General features: G+C 26.9%; 2 protein-coding genes across 3 annotated transcripts; one reads left to right on the plus strand and one right to left on the minus strand.

Annotated features, from left to right (window-relative positions):
* Window positions 1-19: 19 nt before the first annotated feature.
* Window positions 20-20572, plus strand: LOC145760421 (intersectin-1-like). 2 transcript variants are annotated; one of them, XM_082574312.1, is made up of 39 exons: window positions 20-229; window positions 537-699; window positions 996-1156; window positions 1551-1667; window positions 1918-1999; window positions 2301-2392; window positions 2543-2692; window positions 2846-2988; window positions 3149-3258; window positions 3330-3404; window positions 4107-4265; window positions 4575-4677; window positions 4850-4990; window positions 5165-5249; window positions 5775-5917; window positions 6300-6445; window positions 6629-6731; window positions 6920-7007; window positions 7155-7343; window positions 7534-7625; window positions 7793-7895; window positions 8105-8153; window positions 11899-12004; window positions 12144-12284; window positions 12540-12696; window positions 12800-12969; window positions 13497-13679; window positions 13830-13931; window positions 14306-14516; window positions 17180-17271; window positions 17410-17537; window positions 17683-17866; window positions 18022-18120; window positions 18797-18964; window positions 19099-19311; window positions 19425-19635; window positions 19884-20029; window positions 20106-20214; window positions 20304-20572. In XM_082574312.1, exons 1-39 carry the CDS (start codon window positions 163-165, stop codon window positions 20459-20461), a joined length of 5139 nt encoding a protein of 1712 aa, XP_082430438.1. In that variant the 5' UTR covers window positions 20-162; the 3' UTR covers window positions 20462-20572. The 2 variants fall into 2 exon arrangements, with proteins under 2 accessions (XP_082430438.1, XP_082430446.1); XM_082574320.1 differs by having other exon boundaries at window positions 1551-1658.
* Window positions 8178-11293, minus strand: LOC145760445 (uncharacterized). Its single transcript, XM_082574344.1, has 6 exons — window positions 10926-11293; window positions 10590-10695; window positions 10346-10435; window positions 9926-10048; window positions 9582-9690; window positions 8178-9400 (listed from the first exon to the last, which is right to left on the minus strand). Exons 1-6 carry the CDS (start codon window positions 11081-11083, stop codon window positions 9201-9203), a joined length of 786 nt encoding a protein of 261 aa, XP_082430470.1. The 5' UTR covers window positions 11084-11293; the 3' UTR covers window positions 8178-9200.
* Window positions 20573-21334: the final 762 nt, after the last annotated feature.

A 21334-nucleotide genomic window follows, 5' to 3' on the forward strand; every position in this document is an offset into this window, starting at 1 on the left:
ATTCGTTTTTTACAGGATATTTAAAATAGGTTGTTATGTCCAGTTAAACATTTTAAATAATTTTATTAGTTAAAACAAATATAATGATCAGACACAAAAATTGAAACAAAAGTTAAAGGATTATTAAACAAAGCATCATTCAGCTAATTCATTTATTTAATCATGTCTCAATTTATGATGACACCAATGGCTCCTATGAGTGGAATGGGTGGTGGTTTTGCTCAGCCAGGTAATTTAGAAAAAAATATTTAATGTAAATTTTAAAAAATATTCAAAGACGTGATGTGAAATAACGTAAATAACAATGTAACATATAGGAAGATTGTTATTGATGTAATCAAATGTCAAAACAAAAAAATTATTGATACGATTTGTGTTATGTTACATTAATATTAACATTAGCTCATAGTTTATTGAAAGTTTTTTGTTGGTTAAATTTTAAATGAAATCTCATTTAAAATCAATAATTTTTAATTGCTTTTTAACCAAATCCAACGCCATTATGATTTATTACAATCTGAATAATTTATGCTTAGCTCTTCAACCTAATGTACAATGGGTAGTTACTGCTGAAGAGCGAGCCAATCATGACAAACAGTTTCAAAATCTCGGTCCTGTGGCTGGCTTTTTAAGAGGAGACCAAGCAAGAAATTTTTTTCTGCAATCAAAAATACCACTTCCTGTGCTTGGACAAATATGGTATGTGGTAGATAAAAATCTTGCATTTATAAGAAATTGATAGATTAGAATTGGATTTATTAAACATAAAATTAATATATATTTGATATTTTGTTTGTTTATTTAATATTTTAATCTTCATAAACTCCCTTAAACACTCTTAAACAATCTGCTAACATTACAATTTTTATTATAGCCTAATTATTGTTATTTAATTTGTTTTGCAGTTAAAATAATGTATTCGATTCCAACAAAAAAAAAAATTAAGGTTAAAAGTTTTTTTATAACTTCAAAATATCAAAATCATAATTTTTTAGGGAACTAGCTGATTTTAGTGGTGATGGAAAAATGGATAAACTTGAATTCTCCATAGCCATGAAATTAATCAAGTTGCAAATACAAGGAGTTAGACTTCCACCATCACTGCCTTATACTATGAAACAACCACCATCTATGTTTCCTGGAACTAGTTCAATAGGCATGTATAAATAATATGTCTATAGTTGTAACCTTTTTTTTGTCTTTTTCTAACATGTATTTAAATATTGTGGTTGCTTTTATAACCAAAAACTATTTTACACAATGGACATTTTCCAACAACCCAATTTTCAAAAATGACATTTTATAAAAAAATTAGGTTGACATTTTTTAAAAATTGGCTGAAATTTTTTAATAGTAAGTAAGAAGGACTAAAAAAATAATTCATTGTCTGTAAAATGACGATTTTGCATGAGGTTTGTAGTCAAATGTCATTTTGGTAAAATGGTTTTTGATAATATGAAAATAATTTATTTAAAATGCCCAATATTACATTGTTTTTTGAAAAAATCATTATAGTTGCTTTAATACAGTAAAAAATAATTTAATTTTAGGTTCAACATCTGGTATAATGACAAACATGGTAGGTGGACCAACAATGTCATATAACTCCACTCCCGGCATTAGTAACAGCGGTATGATGGGAATCAATTCTGCTTTAAGTATGTCAAGTATGTTGTTATCATTGTTCATAGTAACATACTTTGCACTAAACAGCTAAGAACACGTTTAAATGAAAAAAGGAACTTTAATTTAAATACATCGCAACAGAAACCTAATGATATCGTTATACAATGGCATTGCAGTTTTAATTTTTTTAACAGCAAGTAAATTAATAAAAAAAAAATTTTAAATTTTCTAATTTGTTAACATAGAATTCATTATTTCAACTTCTTTAAAATTTTATTTTATTTTTATCAGGTATGACTTCGACCTTACCTCAACAATCCCAACCTAGCATGACCAGTTCCCTTTCTCGTCATAGTTCAATTAGTGATAACAGGTTAAAATAATTAACTTAGACTTAATTCATTTTGGTTAATTTACATTTTATTAACATTTTTTAACACAGTCATTTATTTTTAATAGTTTGATTAATTTTTACGTTGTGAATTGGTAGGTAATTATTTAAGTAAAATATTTAAAAATATTTGTGTAGAAAAATTATTTTTTTTAAATATTTTTTAAAGAAAATATTAATAAGGCTTGTTTAAACCCATTTTAAATTAAATTGTTTTTAAAAAAATACTTGTTTAAATTATGCAATTTTTTATTTAATTAAGAATTTCTGTTTTCTTTTTTAGGACACAAGAGTGGGCTGTACCAAAACAAACCAAGTTAAAATACAACCAAGTTTTTAATTCAAATGATCGCAACAAGACTGGATTTTTATCAGGTATATATGTTGTTTTTTGAACAGTTAAAAATAAATTAATTTTATTGTATTGTATAGAGCACTAAAAAATAACAAAAGTTAAAATAAATTTCAGGTTATTAGTTTTATTTATGGAATGGTCTATACTTACTTTTCAAAATTATTTTTTAGGCATGCAAGCCAGGCATATACTCAGTGGCACAGGTTTGCCACAAGTTATACTTGCTAGTATTTGGCAGTTAAGCGACATAGATAATGATGGAAAACTTACGCAGGAAGAATTTGTTCTGGCCATGCATTTAGCTGACACAGCCAAAGCAGGTTTGTTGCTTATAGGAGTTAAAAATTATGCTGTAAAGTTAAAAAATAGTCTTATGGTAATATAAATTTAACTTCTATTTTTTGCATATATTCGTAGTAATGCTTAGACTATATCGATAATAATACATCAAACTAATTATTTTTATTTTACAGGAAATCCTCTTCCTAATAAGTTACCTCCACAACTCATACCACCAGCATATAGATCCATACAACCTCAACAACCATCAACCATAGGTGGTGGACCAGGCCAGCTTGGTTTAATGGTCCCATTAACCAAAATAGATCCAATCAAGGTCTAAAAGTTTTTTTAATTTTTAAAAGTAAATAAATAAATTTAAAAAAAACTTGCAAAATATAAAAAATATATATTATTTTTTAAGTTTGCCTAAAATTTACAGCTAAAAGTAATTGAACTAATTATTGTTGTTTATTGGTACTAACAATATCTTTTAGCCTGAAGAACCTGTAGATACTGGCGGAGGATTTGTTTCATTCGAAGATAGAAGAAGAGATAATTTTCAAAAAGGAAATTTGGAACTCGAAAAAAGAAGACAAGCCCTTCTGTAAGTGTCTACATTTATATATTAAATACATATATAACCTTAACAATTTTACATATTTTAATTTATTTTAGTGAAAGTCAACAAAAAGAAAAAGAAAGATTGGAAAGAAAAGAGAGGGAAGAAAGGGAAAAAAGAGAGAAAGAAAGGTAATATTAATTGAATATCCAATATTATACTTTAATACATTTTTTTAATAATTTTATATATCTGGGCTGTAGTCGATTATAAAGTATTTATTGCAGTGTGTAATACAGGGTTTTTTATGGCCAATCGACCTTACATCTTAATACAAAAGTATGTTAACTTTATTGTTTGATTGGGTTTAAATTTTATGGTTAAAGGGTCTTGAATAAAATAATATAAGAATTCTTATGTTACCTATTTAATACAAGTTATTGGTATTTTTTAATTATATACTTTTTTTAAACAAATCTTTGGTTTTGTAATTCTAAGCATAAAGTTTATTATTTAATGAAAGCTTTGAAAAACAGACTTGTTCATGATTTACACTCTTTAAATATCAAATTTTCACACAATGATGTTAATAGTAATGCCTTAGGCATAACCATTTATTGTAGGTGGCCATATAATGTTGTTTTTATAGGTAACCTCACTTACCTCTTTAAACCTTGTATCTGTTTTATATAAATACATCTTAGTGTTATCATATATGTCATGTTTATGTTATTATTAACTCTATTTTGTACACTACAGTCTAGTTTTAAACATTATGTTGTTAATTTTTCTTTTATTATTACGCAGGAAGATTTAATTATAATGTTGCAACTTTTAATTTAAAGCTCTTTTAAAATAAAATAACTATTTTAAATGAATTGTAACTTTTACAGGCAAGATCAGGAGCGTCGTCGTGCTGAGCAATTGGAACGTCAACTTGAACACCAGAGGGCAGCAGAACGTGAGAGAGAAGACCAAAGAAGAAAGTTGATTGAACAGAAGGAGGCAGCACAGAGGGAAATGGAGCGACAACGACAAATGGAATGGGAAAGGTATTTTTAAAACTTGTTAAAAAATTCACATTTAATTTGTTGCCATGGTAATCATTTTTTATTTACCAGTCTTGCCTGTCCTGTGTGCTGCAAATTAATTATTATTATATGGTTGCAACTTGTAACTTCTAAATGCCGTGATAACTCACCTAAGCAGCTTTATTTAATTTAAAAAAATTATAATAAGGTTTCGTTCTATGTCTATCAAATTCTCCTTTTATTTTTAAGTTTTTTGAGCTTGTTTAATTTAAGTTTAGGACAATTTAGTTGATTATTTTTTGTTTAATATTTATTGTTAAACTTTTACAGGCTGCGTCGAAAAGAACTTCTCCAACACAAGTTACGGGAACAAGAAAATGTGACAAGTTTAAGAGCTAAGAGACAAACTATGGACATGGAGTTTAACTCATTGGTAAGTTTTTTAATTTTAAGGTAACTTGACTAAAAATTTGGGCAACATATTAAACTTTTACCTCACTTAGTTTGCAAATACTCTTATTGGTTTATTCATTTAAATTGAAAACTTGAAAGTTTTATTAATTATAATTTTTAAGATGACAATAATTTGATTTATTTAAATATAGCAAGAAAAGAAATCTCAGTTACAGCAGAGGGTTCGGGATTTGGAAAACCGATTAAGCGAACAAAATAATGCTTTAAATCTTACAAATAAACAACGAGAACTTAAGCTAACACTTGTCCAAAAGCAACAGGAACAAATAGAGGTTTTAGTTTTACCTTGAAAATCTAATTAAAGAATTTAAATATAAAATATGCTGATTCTTCTATGTTTTTTTTATCAAAAACAGAGAACACTAATATGAAAATTCTTTTCCTTTTTTTAAGTTTTTACTTTTTTTTTTTTTTTTTTTTTTTTTAACTATTTATTTTATTTTTAGTTATTTAATCATCAGTTAAATCAGCTTATACCTGAAAAACAAGTTTTAATGGACCGAATACAGTTTAAAGGCAATACTGGTGGAGGTAAATATTTAAAAATAATTTAATATTAATTATTTTGTTTGCTCCTACTTTTTTATTAATTTTTTGCTGTATCAACAAATGGTTAGCTCTTAAGAGTATATTTGCAAGTGTAATGTATTTATTTATCTGATTACTTTAGCTTAACTATCGCTATGGTTTAGAATCTTAGCTTACACACTTTTAAAATGTATGTAAACATCATTACTTTACTAGTGGGACATTAAGGTTATAGTTAAACATTAAGCAAAATGGTTGGCAAGTCAACGCATGGCACTGTGTAGTATAAGGCTATAATTTTTTATTACCAAAAATAAATTTGGGTTTCTATGGTAAACAAACTGAACTGTTTTAAAAAACAAATGTAAAAATGTATTGTAATAAAAAACAGTAATTCTTGTTTGGTAAATCCTTTTTTATGTTTGACTGTAAATAGTTGTACTGCAATTTAAAAAAATAATTATTTTCTTTTTTGATGTATGGTAGCCTTTTTTTAAAATTTATTATTTAAGCCTGTTTTATTTACAGAAAGCAACCAAATACAATCCACACAGCGTGATTACCACAGTAAAGTATTTTTACTGCAACGTTTAAGGACCACACTAACTGAAACTAAGTCGAAAAAACAAGAAGATTCAACAAAATTGCAAACTCTTCACTCTGAATTAAATGTTGGTTTATTTACAATTTGTAAATTAATTTCTTGTTGATTAAGTTTATTATTCGACTAATTAAGAGCAAACATTCTAAAAGCAGCTTTTTACGCATTTTGCCAGAAATTATTCTAACTTTTGCTTATTGTGGTAGCAACAAGTTGTTACCTTTACTTGCAAAAGCACATTTAAAAAAATGCATATTTAAGACAAAATCGCATATTTAAGACATCTGATTTGGAATTAATATTGGTCAAAATATTTTACTAACTAAAGAATAAATTTTAAAAGTTAATTGTATAAGTTCAAGTTTGTAAATAATAACTACAGTTTTTGTCATTGTATAAAAAAAATCTAGTCTTAACATTTCAAACATTAAACTAAATTAAAATGTTTTTAGAAATTGAAAGAAGATTTAAACAAGCAGATGTTGGCAGCGGAAAGTTTGAATCGAATTCAACAAGATAAAATAAAAGATCTTCAAGAAGCTAGAAGACAAAAAGACTTTCAACTAACAAGAAAAAATTCCATGCAAGAAAATAAAAAGTAAAAAACCTTGTTGTGCTTTAAATATATCTAATTTCTGTTTTAAAATTTAAGAGTAAAATATTAAATAAATTATTAATTAATTTGTCTTTTTTTTTAAGTTTAGTTGTTTACAAAATGTTATTTTTTATGTACAACAAATTGCTTTAAGTAAATAATTTTTTTTAACTATCATTATTACAGGCAGCAAGAAAAGTTAGCAAATGATGCTTTAATACGAAGACAAGAAGCTGAAAGTCGATTTAAAATTGAAGATGAATCAAGAAAAAAAAGAGAACAAGAACATGTAAGTTGATTATGTTAAATCATAAACAATTTTTAAAATTTTGTTTTTAAAAGAATTTCTTTGAATAACATTTAAAATGGAGTTTGTTTTTTATTGGTATCACAAATAAGGAATATAATTTGTGTTTTTTAAAATAATTGAAATAATTAGTTAAGAATTTGCACAAATCTAAAAAAAAAATTTTGTAGAAACTTCAAATGGAAGAACAACGAAAAAAATCAGAGGAAGAATATGAGAAAAGGAAGAAATTAGAACAAGAGGAAGCTAGAAAAAAGGGTAATAAAATTAAAATCTGAAATTTGCACTCTAATATATTTATTTTACAAAAAGAAGCTTAGAAAATTAAAATTATTAAAAAAATGATAATTTTAAGCATTACTTAACTAATTTATGAATTCTTATCAAAAATATGTTATTTTTTAGCTGAAGACGAGAGCAAAAAAGCAGAGGTGAAAAAGAAAATCATGGAGATGCAAAAAGAGAGATTGAAACAAAAACAAGTCCAACAGGAAGCCACCTACGCTACAGTCAACAAAACAAACACCTCGGCAAACATTAAACCTAAAAACTCAACTAATGGCCATGGTGGTTTTGCTCTCAAACTTTCAACAAGTAAGTGTTTTAAATTTTTGTTGGAGTTTTTATGTGTATTTAATTTAAAAAAATCAATAAAATAAAAAACAACCTATTTTAATAAAATTTACTTTTTTGTGCATAGTATAGGAAAAAATTTTAAACTTAGTTTTTGTTTGACTTCAATTTTTTTTTGTTTTTTATTGCTTATTTTTATTTTTTTGCTTAGATCAAGCGGATTTGTTTAAATTTCGAGCTCTGTATAGTTTTACTGCCAGAAATCCAGATGAACTGTCAATCACAGCTGGCGATGTTATAATTGTAAGTTTTTTTTTCATGTATTTATAAACAAAAAATATAATTTTGATAAAACAACAAGTATATTAAATTTTTTAAATAATTTTTCTAAGAAAAAATGTTTTTGTAGAAGTGTTGGTTTTTGTTAAATAATATGTGAATATATTTTTATATATTAACCCATTTATCAGGTTGATAAATCTCAAGTAGCGGAACCAGATTGGTTAGCTGGTTCGAAGGATGGTAAATCTGGGTGGTTTCCAGCCAACTATGTTGAAAAAATTAAAACACCAGGTACATTTTCATCACATTACATATTTATGTCTTTTTTATACTTTATTTATAACATATGAACCTTTTTTTTAAATTAACTTTAATAATATATTTTTGCAAATAAATAAAATAGTTTGTTTACATTTTTAATGCTCATGTACTGTCAGTTAGTATATCAAGAGTTAAAAAGCTATTATTATCATTATTCTAATGTGTTCTTATGTTTATAGGTCCTGCAATACAACCACCACCTCAATCTGCCAAACCAACGAACACCAAGTAAGTTTTGTAAAATAAGTGTTGATAAGATTTAAAAGATGTTATTGTGTTGATATTTAAATTGAAAGAAAAAATATGTAATGTATAACAAACTTAGAAAGGTGTTAAAAAATGCATTTTATGTGGCATTCATAAATAACAGTTTTGACTGTTTAAGCAAGGTTTATGCTAGAAAAGTTGCAATTTAAGCTAAGCTTAACTTGGTAAAATTGATAGATAAATCTTAACAGTATAATCAATTAAACTTAACTAAGCCTTTTTTTAAAAAAAAGATGTGTATTTTAAAAATAAATAGATTATACTAAGGCATTGAGGAAAAAAACAGTCTTTTGTGATAAGCTATGGTGCAATAATACATGTTGCTCTATTCTTATGTCATAAACATTACACCATAATTTGTAAGGTTGCAACATGTGTTGTTATTTAAAATCCCCATTAGGTCTTGGTTGGTTCTTTGTTTTTTTAATCACAATTCTGTGGATGTATTTATATAACATAATATCATTAGTAAATTATCTGAAATTAAATTTATTCTTTGATTGTTATAAATCTTTTAATAATATTCATATAACAAAACAAGATTGTATTAACAACGGCATTAAGGTATTTACATATTTAATTATAACTTTTTTACAATGCTACTCATTGTAAATGTTTGACCCTTTTTAAGGATGTTAAACCTTAAGTTATGTCTATGCACAGCATAAAAACCTAAAAATTATTTGATGAAAGAAAAATTAAATAAAAAATATTATTTACAACACCACAAACAGCACATGTATTATTTAAGCTATCATAGCTTATGTAAAAAACGAACACTGGAAATTATGTAATTTTAAAGGCAGGTTTAAAATATTGTGTATCCGAAATGTGTTATATTAAAGTTCAGAATTGTGGTGTGACACCTACAACAGTTTTACTGTATCATTTTAAATGTTTTTTAAATCATGGGAAAATTTTTCAACACTTGCATTCCACCTCTAAGTGGAATAAGACACTTTAAATAAAGTAAATAAAAAAGAAGTTTGTTGTACTTAGGAGTTTTTGTTATACTTCTGAAGTTGGAACTAGGACTTTTTCTGATTCCGATTTTTTAACTGCAATAACCACAGAGTAAGCTATAACTGCAAGTCCAATCATCGTAGTTTTAAGAGCAATGTTGTTAATGTGTAAGCAAGGTATAAACACATACAACATAGGTATTGTACCAAGGGGGACTAATAGGAGCAGGCTATTGTTCAGATTACCTGAAATATAAATTATTGAATTGAATATAGTGCAATTGTAAAAACTAAATTTAAACACATATTGTATAGTATAGGGCAAAACAAGCAAAATTTATAGATTAAATAAAGAATTTTTACAGTCTTAGCTAATTTAATATCCATTTTAACATGTTTTTTTATTAGTCTATATAAAAAATCTTACATTTTGTGATACAAGCAAGTATGAGCATGACCAGAATCGGAGTAAGTATAAGAAACCATTGATCTTCATTATTCCAGGTTTGATATTTATTAAACATCAAATCAGGAACCTTGAAATATAAATTGCGGTATAAGCAGTGTAGATTTAAATACAGGTATGGACAGTGTAGATTTAAATATAGCAAAAAAACATTTAGCTAGAGTTAAATAATAGTTTGGGCGATTTTTGAAACATAGATGACATGCTTCACAATATTTTTATTACAAAAAAAAATGTACTTTACCTTATTAAAACTAACTTTGTTTAAATAAAACATCTTAAATCAACTTAACAATGTAGCTTACCATGGTACAAAGTACAGCAGTAATTACAACAACTAGAATGCAGGCTTTCTCTTGAGAGTGAATTTCAGTAAGATCAATAAGAAAGCAACCAAATAATATACCGCACATTAGTACAAAGCCAAACTATACAAAAAGAGTAATTCAAAATCAAATTTACATTAAAAAATTGTATTTTGCATAAAAGGTTTTATTGAATTAAGAATTTTAAAAATGTTAAACACTTTTTTTTGTTAAAGGTCACCAGCTCTTGTATTGCAACATTTAATTGACCCATTAACTTCCTTTTTTTTAAGTTTACACAATCCAATTGCTTACTGTTTAAATTTTATGCACTATAAGCAATTTAAGCAAGCTGTGCTTTTGCAAAACAATAACACTATTGTGAATTTGGTCAAAACAAAAAACAAAACAAATACTTACATGAGAAGGTGCAGCTTCAACTTCTTTTTGTAAACTTTCAATTTTAAGAAGAGCGACCTTTAAAGCGACACATGAAATAACTTGTAGGGTCTTTAAAGCAAAAAATGATAAAAAATTAATAATTTCTCAACCAAAATAAATGAATTGATGATAGTTAAGTTTTAAATGCGTAAGTTTTACTTCAGAATGTTCTAAAATTAATATGAATTATTTATAAGATTACATAATTAACTTAAATGCTCACCCTCACAATTGTTTTTGTTACAAAATTCGTGTAGCAAACCGTCACGAAAACTTCCATCAAAAGTACAAATATAACAAAACTCATTGCGGCTCCTGTTTCTTTATTGCTAAAGTAAATAGGACATTTAAATCAAAACTTCTACTTAACTTTTTTTAATACAAACAATCTTTATTATGATATGAAAAAATATTATGATTAAATACAAATTTAGATACTAAACAACACAAATAAGGTTTGCTTTTTACATGCTAAGCAAATACCTTATTTTTTGTTGTTAATAAATAAACTACATGTTAGCAAAAGAAAAGTAATCAATGCCAATTTAAAGTTACTTACTTGATACTGAGTAGATCTTGACAAACCACATCAATGGCGAACAAAGTTGTAGACACAGTAAGAACAACAAGCGCCAGTGCAGTGCTTATGTTTGACTTTTTTACATCAGCTACATCTGAAGCAAGTACTTTTACTTGCTTATAGGGACTCACAACCATATTTTTTGTTTAACTAATACTTGTTTATCTATAAATACTAAAAAATACAATTTTTTTAACCATTTTTCATGTCCCACAGTCAACAACAACATATTTTACTCTCTGTTATGCCTGAGTTCCTTTTTCTACTATATGAATGCTATATTTTCTCTGTGGAAAAATACTGGTAAAATGCGAAGCGATTGGTGATATGGTTCTTGCACAATACTAAGATTTTTTTATTTAAATTTATACGATATTAGAAAATTTATTTGTATTGCAATGTCCTAAGGTATAATATTGTTATTTCTTTGTTCTGTTTTGACTGTCTCAGTAAAAGTTCTTTTTTTTTAATTTGGTTTCATCTCTACATTTCCCCTTTTTTATTTACTTGAGAACCAGGGAATTACCCTGTCGGTTGTTATTGTCTGAGTTCAGATTGCATCATTGCAGCCTCATTTCGTAATAAATAACAAAACACCATATACAAAATTTACAATGTTTGCATATTTTTTAATTTGCAGTTGTAAATTAACAATAATACCTTAACAAAAGAAAATAAAATTAGAGTATTTATATAACGACCACCTTGAATATAAAAACAAATCTTTACAATTTGAACTAAACCACTAAGTACATTCTCCACTTATCAAATAGGTATACACTGTTCAATGTAACCAACTCCTAAAATATTTATAGCTCAGGTATTTTATGTGTAAGAAAAAGGGAATATGCAGAGGACATTAAGTGAAGTATGACAGACGGTTATATATCCTTGTGTAAGCAATGTTGTAACTTAACACTAAAGTATATTTAATGAATTGTTTTGTGTTTAGGAAACAACAGGCTCAGGTTGCTACTTCTCCTCTACCCATACAAACCAGTCAAAGTTCTGCATTTTCTGTTGCCAATAAAACTGCTGCAACTAACAATGCATTACAAGTAAGCTTGTTAATTAAAAAAAAGAAGTTTTAGCCCTTATAAGAGAATTATTTGTAGATTATAAACACTGCATTAAATCAAAAACTGATAATTTGGGATAACACTTAAAAAAATTAAAAATATTATTTTTTGCCTTAAGGCTCCAGCTGTAGGCCAACGGTATAGAGCTATTTATCCTTGGATAGCTAAAAAGGAAAATCACTTAACTTTTAACAAAGATGACATTATTGCTGTTTCTGAAATGCAAGAAATGTGGTGGTATGGACACTGCCAAGGAAAAGTAAATAATATATTAAGATAATCTATTAATTTTTTAAAGATTTTTCTGGAAGGTTTTGCAACACAGTGCACTTAACTTAATAGCAATTTATTAGTATGAGGTAACAATTTTAGTCTTTTATTAGCTTAAAACTTAACTTAATCTTCAAAAAGCACTAATAAATACTTATAAGAAAAATAAGCACTAATAAATACTTATAAGTTAATGGTATAAAGTTCAAGCTTTAATATTTTTTAACCTTTTTAATATTTTAAGTCTGGATGGTTTCCAAAATCTTATGTCAAAGCAACCTCTTCAACAACTCCAATTAATCAAAATATTAAACCAAGTTCACCTAAATCTTCCCCTGTTGCAAAAAGAAAAGCACCACCACCTCCCTCTGGTGGTGGAAGTAGTGTTACCCTCAAGAAAGGTAATTTCTTCTGTAATTAATAAAATTGTAATATTTTATACAGCCAAGTAAACTAAATTCGCCAAGTAAACTAAATTCTTTTTTTTAATTGTATTTGTTATAGATTATGTTGCTTTGTATGCTTTTGCTGGCACAGAACGAGGGGATCTGTCTTTTAATGTTGATGATGTTATAGCCGTGAGTGAGACTGAGGGGGAATGGTGGACAGGGACTTTAAATGGAAAAACTGGCATTTTTCCAGCCAGCTATGTCTCACCTCAACCTCAACAACAAGTAAGTTGCTGTTAATTTTGACATTACAAGAGTAAATTTATAACTAACTGGTAACAATAAAGTTAATAGTTTAGAAAGGTTTTAGTGATTTACTATAAACAGCAAGAATCTAGACTCAAAATTTCTCTTTTTAAAATTTAAATAACTTTAAAACATGATATTTCACAAAAAGGGGATTTTATTTGGTTAGTGTCATTTACTTGTTTTTAAAGATTTTATTACGATTAGAATAAAACACATGTAAAGTTTTTTGTGTCAAGACTGCTAGGCTTATCTTACCCACCTAAATCTAGTTTTCAATAAGATTTATTTTCAAAAATGTTTTTGTGTTTTTACAACTGGTACTTTCCATTTTATGTTTAATCTTACATTATTTTACAAAATCTAAATAATGTACACACACTTTCTACCATGTTAATAGATATATTATTACAAGCTTAGTTACTCATAATTGCAAGATGCAAAATTATTTATTGAATTTAAAATGAGGATTGAACGCTTAAAATTGTTTTGTGTTTCAAATTAAGCCTGAACAACAGGCTACCACTAGCAACAGCAATTCCGACACTCAAATATTATCAAAACCTGAAGTAGCCACGGTAATTGCAGCCTATCAAGCAAGTGGTTCTGAACAATTAAACTTACAAGTTGGTCAACTTGTCTCAGTGAGAAAAAAGAACAAGACAGGATGGTGGGAGGGGGAATTGCAGGTAAATATATTTTGATATAATTATAGTTGATTGTAAATTTATTTTTAAGTTTTAAAAAACGTAAGGTTGTCAGAATGCAAATGTGTATTATTAAATTTAATTTTACAAGCCTTTTTTTAAATAAAAAATTAAATAATTCTTTTTTATTAGGCACGTGGTAAGAAAAAGCAGGTTGGTTGGTTTCCAGCAAATTATGTAAAGTTATTATCAGCTGGTGGAAATGACAAAACAGCAGATTCTAAAAAATCTAAGGTGAGCATTATCTTTTTTATGTTAATGATTTTAACATTTTTATGTTAATGATTTGTGGTTACATAAATTAAAAATTATCTTGTCTAAGTTCAGATATTATACAGAAAAATTTGCAATGATTTTTAGTCCTTTAGATATCCATGATAATATTAAATTTAAGTAATTTTTGTAAGGTCACTTCAAAAAACAAAAAGTATTTTTCCATAATGTAGTAAAATTTGCATTTATTTGACAGACATATGGTCATATGATTTTAAACAAAATAAATTAAAAATAAAACTCTTTTTGCTTCATAACAGAAAAAAATTTTTCACAGTTATAGGTTAGTCTTACATTATTTATTTTGTTCTACATTATGTTATTTTTCATTTTAGTCAAAAACTTTAACTCCTGTTCCAATTGCGTACAAAGTAATGGCAATGTATGATTACACCCAACAAAACAGTGATGAGCTTACCTTCCAACGTGGTGATGTCATCGTGATTATTGACAAAACTGATGCTGATTGGTGGAAGGGCACGCTGGAAAAAAACTCAATGTCGGGACTGTTCCCAGCAAATTATATTCAGGAAATTTCAAACAAATGTAAGTAATATTTTGTTAATTTTTATGAAATAAATATTAAAATATTTCTTTGATAAACACAGATTCTTTACTTGTTAGTCTGTTTAGGTTATATTTCTCGACTTTTTTTGTGTTTTGATTTTTAAATGGATTTGGTTTATTTATAATTAATTAATCAATCATATTATTAATAAGACTAAGAAAATTAAGTGATTAAAATGATGGTAATGGCAATTTTTTAGTTATTTGTTGTTGAAAACAATGACAACTAACTAAAAATAATGATTATTTAATTAATTTTGTAATAGGTATCTGACTAACGTTTTACAAAAAATTTTATTAAATATTTTGGGGTATGCTTTGGCTGACATTTACCCTGTTTACATGGACACTTTTTATATCGCTACTAATACCAATAATTTTGACGTCACCGCAATTGTTGCGCATGTGTTAGTTCTTGTTCCGTTTACATGATATAAACGAACCGAAACTAATATATATATTTATAGGTAATTGTATTTAAATAAGGTATTAATTTGTATATTAAATTGTATAATCTGTAAAAAGTGTGTTTAATAAAAATAATGTACGCTACAATCCTTCTAAAACACCCCAGTTAAACTATTTCTAATTAGTTGATTACCGAAACAAAAACAACCGATACTAAGACAACCCGCTGCAAGCGGTCATTTGCAATTTGAGAGAACTACCGCTTAAATTATCCTTTTTTTGATTTATGTGTAATGAACCGTATATTACGTCACTATGCGGTCGATTTAGCGGTATTAGTCGCGCAAAAATTGTCCATGTAAACAGGGTAATTGTTATTTTTTTAGTTATTGTTTTTTTTTCTATAAATCATGTAACGCTTAATTTTTAGCCTTAAAGATTTAATATTCAATGTAAGTGGCCTTTAGGGTTTAAAACTTTATACAACACAGTGTATACATCCTTGTTATGTCTAGTGATCGGCATATAAATAAATATATTAATGTATGTTAATATATTTAATTAAACGCCTTTAATATAAAAAATAATTGTTGTGGTAACCAGGTAAATTATTATGAGCATATTCTATTTCGAGTTTGTTTTCACATTATGACAAGACAATAAAACATGCAGCATAAAAGGTTTGCAATTACCCGATTTTGCTAAAGAAACATTTGTATATAGTGTTATATATTATAAACATCTTGTTAATACAACTAAGAATCTGTTGTAGGTGTAATTGTTTAGCTTTGATTGAAAAAATAAAATTTATTGTTTATATGTTTAATAAAATTAACTATTGGGTTAATTAGATTTATAAATTTTTTAGAGTTAAACCACGGTGTAACAGATGCAATCTTGAAAACTGAATGCTGCGCTAGAAACTTGTTTTTGTTGATAATTCAACTCAACAACTTTATACATGCATCTCAAATTATAATATGCTGTCTATATCAGTGTATTATTGGCTTACTATATATATACCCACTTCTGCCTTAAATAAAGTTTTTTGCATGGTGTACTTATTTGATGTGGAAACTCATTATTAGTTTTGACATTTTTAAAGAAGTTAAAGTTAAAAATGATACCTGAATACATATATTTTATAACTGTTAACCCATCTATACTAAAAATATCAAAATAAGGACATACCTATTTTGATGCAACTAATCAGTAATTTGTTTATAAGACTTTTTATAAAATTAAAGTAAGATTTGTGCTGGAAGAAGTGGGTGTATTGAAAGCTAATTTGGGTGCATTGTAAATTTCTAGTGCAACATCCAGTTTTAAAATGTATCTTTTTTAATGATTTGGAGTAATTAGATTAAATTAGGATATTATGATCACTTGCCTAATTCTGTTAGCACAAATCCTACTTATTCAACATATTTGATTTTTAAAATTTAGCAAGTTTTTGGTAATCTTACATTTGTCTCATGTAATTTAAGGCAATTTATTTTTAAAAAGCAATTGTTATGTTTGTAAGAATAAAAGTAGAATTAGGTAAAAATATTTAAGAGTTACTATTTTTGTAAAAATTGTTTTTTATTAAAAGCCATTATGCATGCTGCTAAATACATTTAATGCGATTTTGGTTAAAAAATTTTAAAATTAATTTTTATTTCAAAACTGTAATAAAGGATTTTAAAGTTGAATATTAGATCATACTATAAAGATTTAAGTTCTTGTTTATTTTGTGTTATAATTTGTAATTATTTCTTCACTAACACCCTGTTGCTAATTGTTATTTTACTTTCAGTGCTTTATATGTTTTAGATTTGCTACTGAGCATAATATTTTTTAAATAATTAGTAATTACTTTTATAAACAAATTTCAATTTATTTTGCTTTTATTTTTTTCTTGCCAAAAAATTCAAATTCAAATAATTTAAAAAAAATTTTTAAAACATGAAAGATTTTGAAAAGGTTTAAAATGATCAACATTTGTATTTTATTGTATCGTTGTTATGACCATCTTGTTATAATGCAATAAAGAAAGTTAAATATTTCATGATTTATATATATATATTTTTTACAAAATTACAAAATATTGTGTATTTTGTAAACCAAATCCTTTTTTACAAAATAGTCATTTTTACAAAAAGTGGCCTCTTAAAGGTTTTTAATTAGTAAAAAAAATTTAACTAAAACAAAAAATTTTTATTTTTTATGATTTATTAATGTCAATATTTTAGTTGGTGAGCAAAGATCATCCACACCTGCAATGGAAAATGAATATCCTTACAGAGTTAAAGAACTTATTTCATCAGAAGAATCTTATTTGAAGGTTGAGTATAAAATTTTTTTTACCCAATGTCAAAAATGATAGGTTTATTGTCTAAAAAACAAAAATGTTAAAAATTGTGCTATTGCGTTACAGGAGTAGTTTTTGAGTACATCAAATCTTAAACAATTTTACTTTTAGGACTTGCAATTGGCAGATGATGCATTTCAGAAGCCGTTAAGAGAGTCAAAATTATTAACTGAGGCAGAATTAAACACACTTTTTGTAAATCTTAATGACCTAATTATGATGAGTGCCAAGCTTGTTAAGTATGCTAATATTTAAAAACAAATTTTAATATAGTTATGTTGTGTCTAAAACACTTAACCCAATAAAATTAAAATAAAAAAATGCAATAGAGATATTTGAACGAGATATAAATGTTTCAAAATTCTGTTAATGTTAACTTAAAAGGGCTTTTCGAGTGCGGTGTAAAATGAGTGGAGAAAACAGCCTCAACCTTATGATTGGTGACATTTTGTGTGAACAAATACCCCATTTACATCCTTACATTCGCTTCTGTAGTTGCCAGTTAAATGCTTCAGCTTTGTTACAAGAAAAATTTGACAGTAGTCCCGAGTTTAAAGCTTTGGTTAAGGTTGGTATTTATTTTCTTTTTTACTTTAAATGTTAAATAGATGATTTTTTTTATTCTACCTTTGTTGGTAAATAGTATGAATAGTTTAAATTTTGTTATAAAGTTATTTGTTGTTGTTTTATGTTCTTGTTGTTATTATTGTTTAATTATATTAGAAATGTGAGAGTGGGGATATGTGGAAAGGATTACCTGTGAGTAGCTACTTGGTCAAACCAATGCAGCGAATAACCAAGTACCCTCTTTTAATAAAAAAGGTAAAAAACATTGTTAAAAATGGTTGTGGACCAATTTTTTTTAAACTCTGTATCTTTAAGTTAATTTAGTTTTAGGTATTTTATACCCATTTAAAGCAATATTTTGAAAGCATACATTTTGGTATTACAAAAGTTTAAAATTAGTTTTGACACAAACATTAACATTTACATTGATCCAATGTTAAAATGTTTTTGCGAGTTTGCTTATTTTTATCGAATTTCACAGTTGTTTATAGAGTTTTCTCGTTAAAGGCTACAACATGAATATCAAACCTTTTTTTTGTATATATCTTTATTCTCGATGTGGAAAAGTCGAATGCGCAACTTAAACATGAGTAACATCAGTTACTCCGACCCAGTCTCGAGTTACCTGTGGCAATTTGGATGTTATAGACTATAATTGCCTGATAATTATACTGCTGATTAAGTGCTGGCTCAGCAGGAGTTCATACCATTTATAGCGCCTTACTCAAGGGCGCTACAGCATGAGATTAGTGGGGATTGAACCCACGACCTCATGTGTGGTGTAGCAAGTACTCTTACCACCACACCATGATGCCGAACCTTATAAAATATCCAGTGAATTTCCCTACTTTGCTTTGTTTTCAAATTTTATATTCTAATTGTACAAATTTCGAGTTCACTATTAAAGAAATATATTAAATATTTTTTTTAGATTCTAAAAAATACGACTGAATCTCACCCTGACCATCAGAACTTAAGTTCAGCACTGGAGAAAGCAGAGGAGTTGTGTCAACAAGTGAACGAGGGTGTCCGCCAGAAGGAAAACTCAGACAGACTTGAGTGGCTTCAGTCACATGTGATATTGGAAGGATTAAATGATGTACTTTATCTTTTTATTTTCTTAACCTTTCTATTCATTTTTATTGCCAAAAACCTAGCTACTTCCTAAGTTGTTTCAGAAGCATAACAACTACTAAAAAGGTTAACATTTAATTTAATTTTGGTATTTTTTAGAAACTTGTGTTCAATTCCAACACAAACTGTTTAGCCCAACGAAAATTTATTTACTGTGGAATGTTATATAAACAAAAATCTAATAAGGAACTAGTTGGATTTTTGTTTAATGACTTTTTACTTCTTACTACACCGACAAAACCTCTTACAATACCAGCAAATGACAAAATGTTTAGCTCAAAAAATTGCCCCCAATTTAAAATGTATAAAACAGTAAGTAATACAAAATAATTTTATATTGCAAAAAAAAATTTTATTTTAAATTTTGCAATCTTTTTTTAGAAGCCTTATAACATTTTAAACAATTTTTCGGAAATCATTTTTAGCCAATATTTCTAAATGAATTGCTTACTCGTCTACCAAATGCTGATTCATCAAATGTGGATGAACCAATCTTTCATTTATCCCACATCGAGCATGTTTACACCTTGAAGGCAGAATCCATGAAAGAGCGAACAACTTGGATGAATAAAATTAAGGAGTCAGCTGAATTGTATGTTGATACTGAGAAAAAGAAAAGGGATAAGGCATATCAAGGTAAAAATCTTAATTTTTATCTTACTTTTTAACGTTAACCTTGTTGTTTAAATTTTTTATTCACGATTTTATTTAATAATTAATTTGTCATTATTTTGTGTTAATGATTGCTGGTAGATAACAGGCCTAGTTTAAATTTTAGTGAATTTAATATCCTAAAAATGTATTCAATGGTTTAGTCAGTTTCATAATACCACTGATCAATTTCAAGTTGTTGTAGCATAATATGTTTTAATTTGTTATTGTAGCTCGCACACAACGAGGTGCTGGTATAGGAAGGTTAATGGTGACCATAGTGGAAGGTTGTAACTTGGTTAAAACAAGTAATGGAAGACATGATCCTTACTGTGAGGTCACAATGGGTGAACAAAGCCACACCACTAAGACCATTCAGGTAAAATTTGGTTGTTTCAATAAAAAAATAAAATTTTTTATGAAAAATGTAGGTAAACCTTTTGTGTTGTATTTAGGACACTCTGAATCCACGTTGGGGTAGCACTATGCAGTTTTTTGTGAAGGATATCAACTTAGATGTGTTGTGTATATCAGTCTTTCAACGCTACATGTTCTCACCTGATGGTAATTTGTATTTTGTTGTATTTATTTTTAAATTTATTTTTTTGTCACTTTTGTTAAACAAATATAAATTTTAAAAAATATAATTTTAGATTTTCTCGGCCGAACAGAAGTTAAATTATCCAATATTCAGATGGAGACCTCCGCCTCCAAGGATCCCATCACGAAACGACTTCTCCTGCATGAAGTGGATGCAGGAGAGGTTGTAGTTAAACTTGACCTTTTATTGTTTGAGGTGGAAGCACCCTAAAAAGTTACTAAGGGTCAATTTTTTTCCAGTTTTATTTTTGCCTTTGGGATTTAATTATAAAAATAAATAATTAATATATATTTAAAATTAATTAATGTTACAAAAAAGATTGTTGTGATTGCCATATTATATTACAAGATTATACCTTTAAAATAAGTTTATAATATATTGTATATTTTTAAATTAAATGTTTTTTTAATTTTTAATAATTGTAAGAATATAGATATATCATCGATTTCTATTATTAAATAAGCAGTTTGGTTTATTTAGTACCATTTTTATTTTGCAATTTTATATCAATCATACGAGATTTTGACCTTTTCTACATTGAGATTTTCTTAAATGGTTTAGTACATTACCAGGTTGTAATAAATAACAAACTCAGTTAATCATACTTCTAAAAAGTCGACTTTTTAAATGTTTTTTTATATTATTACTCTAGGTTATTATTTAGTCGATAAGTAGTAATACTTTATTGTTTTATGCCATTACTCTTTGTGCTACATATAATACTGTGTTTAAATTAGCTTCTTTTTTAGTGTTTTATTTGATTTAAAAAAATTACAGCTAAATTTTGATTGGACAATACGTAGAATGCCGGTGATCGAATTTAAATAAATAAATGTTAACATAAACTATAACCAATATTATTTGAAGAATATTAAAAAGGTTATTATCACTAAGTAATATTTACCCTTTTTTTGTTTTTGGGGTTTGAATAGGATAAATTTTTGGGTAATACATGTTTTTTCACACCCGACTTTATTATTTTAGCACAACAATTAGTTTTGTTTAAAAATACAGGTTTGTAAGTAAATTCTATAGTTATTCTTCGCTATTTCCTGGTATGGTATTAGGGTTTAACAAGAAAAT

The sequence above is a fragment of the Corella eumyota genome, chromosome 1 (genome assembly GCF_963082875.1).
Source record: "Corella eumyota chromosome 1, kaCorEumy4.1, whole genome shotgun sequence".
NCBI classification, from domain to species: Eukaryota; Metazoa; Chordata; class Ascidiacea; order Phlebobranchia; family Corellidae; genus Corella; species Corella eumyota.

Excerpts from the sequence above, each read along its gene's own strand:
- LOC145760421 (XM_082574312.1), top strand. The coding sequence starts at position 163 with ATGTCTCAATTTATGATGACACCAATGGCTCCTATGAGTGGAATGGGT. Across the intron at positions 5,250-5,774 it reads TAAAGGCAATACTGGTGGAG|AAAGCAACCAAATACAATCC; the intron begins GTAAATATTTAA and ends TTTTATTTACAG. Across the intron at positions 19,636-19,883 it reads AAGGGATAAGGCATATCAAG|CTCGCACACAACGAGGTGCT; the intron begins GTAAAAATCTTA and ends TTGTTATTGTAG.
- LOC145760445 (XM_082574344.1), bottom strand. The coding sequence starts at position 11,083 with ATGGTTGTGAGTCCCTATAAGCAAGTAAAAGTACTTGCTTCAGATGTA. Across the intron at positions 10,696-10,925 it reads CAAGATCTACTCAGTATCAA|CAATAAAGAAACAGGAGCCG; the intron begins GTAAGTAACTTT and ends TATTTACTTTAG. Across the intron at positions 9,691-9,925 it reads CTGCTGTACTTTGTACCATG|GTTCCTGATTTGATGTTTAA; the intron begins GTAAGCTACATT and ends TTATATTTCAAG.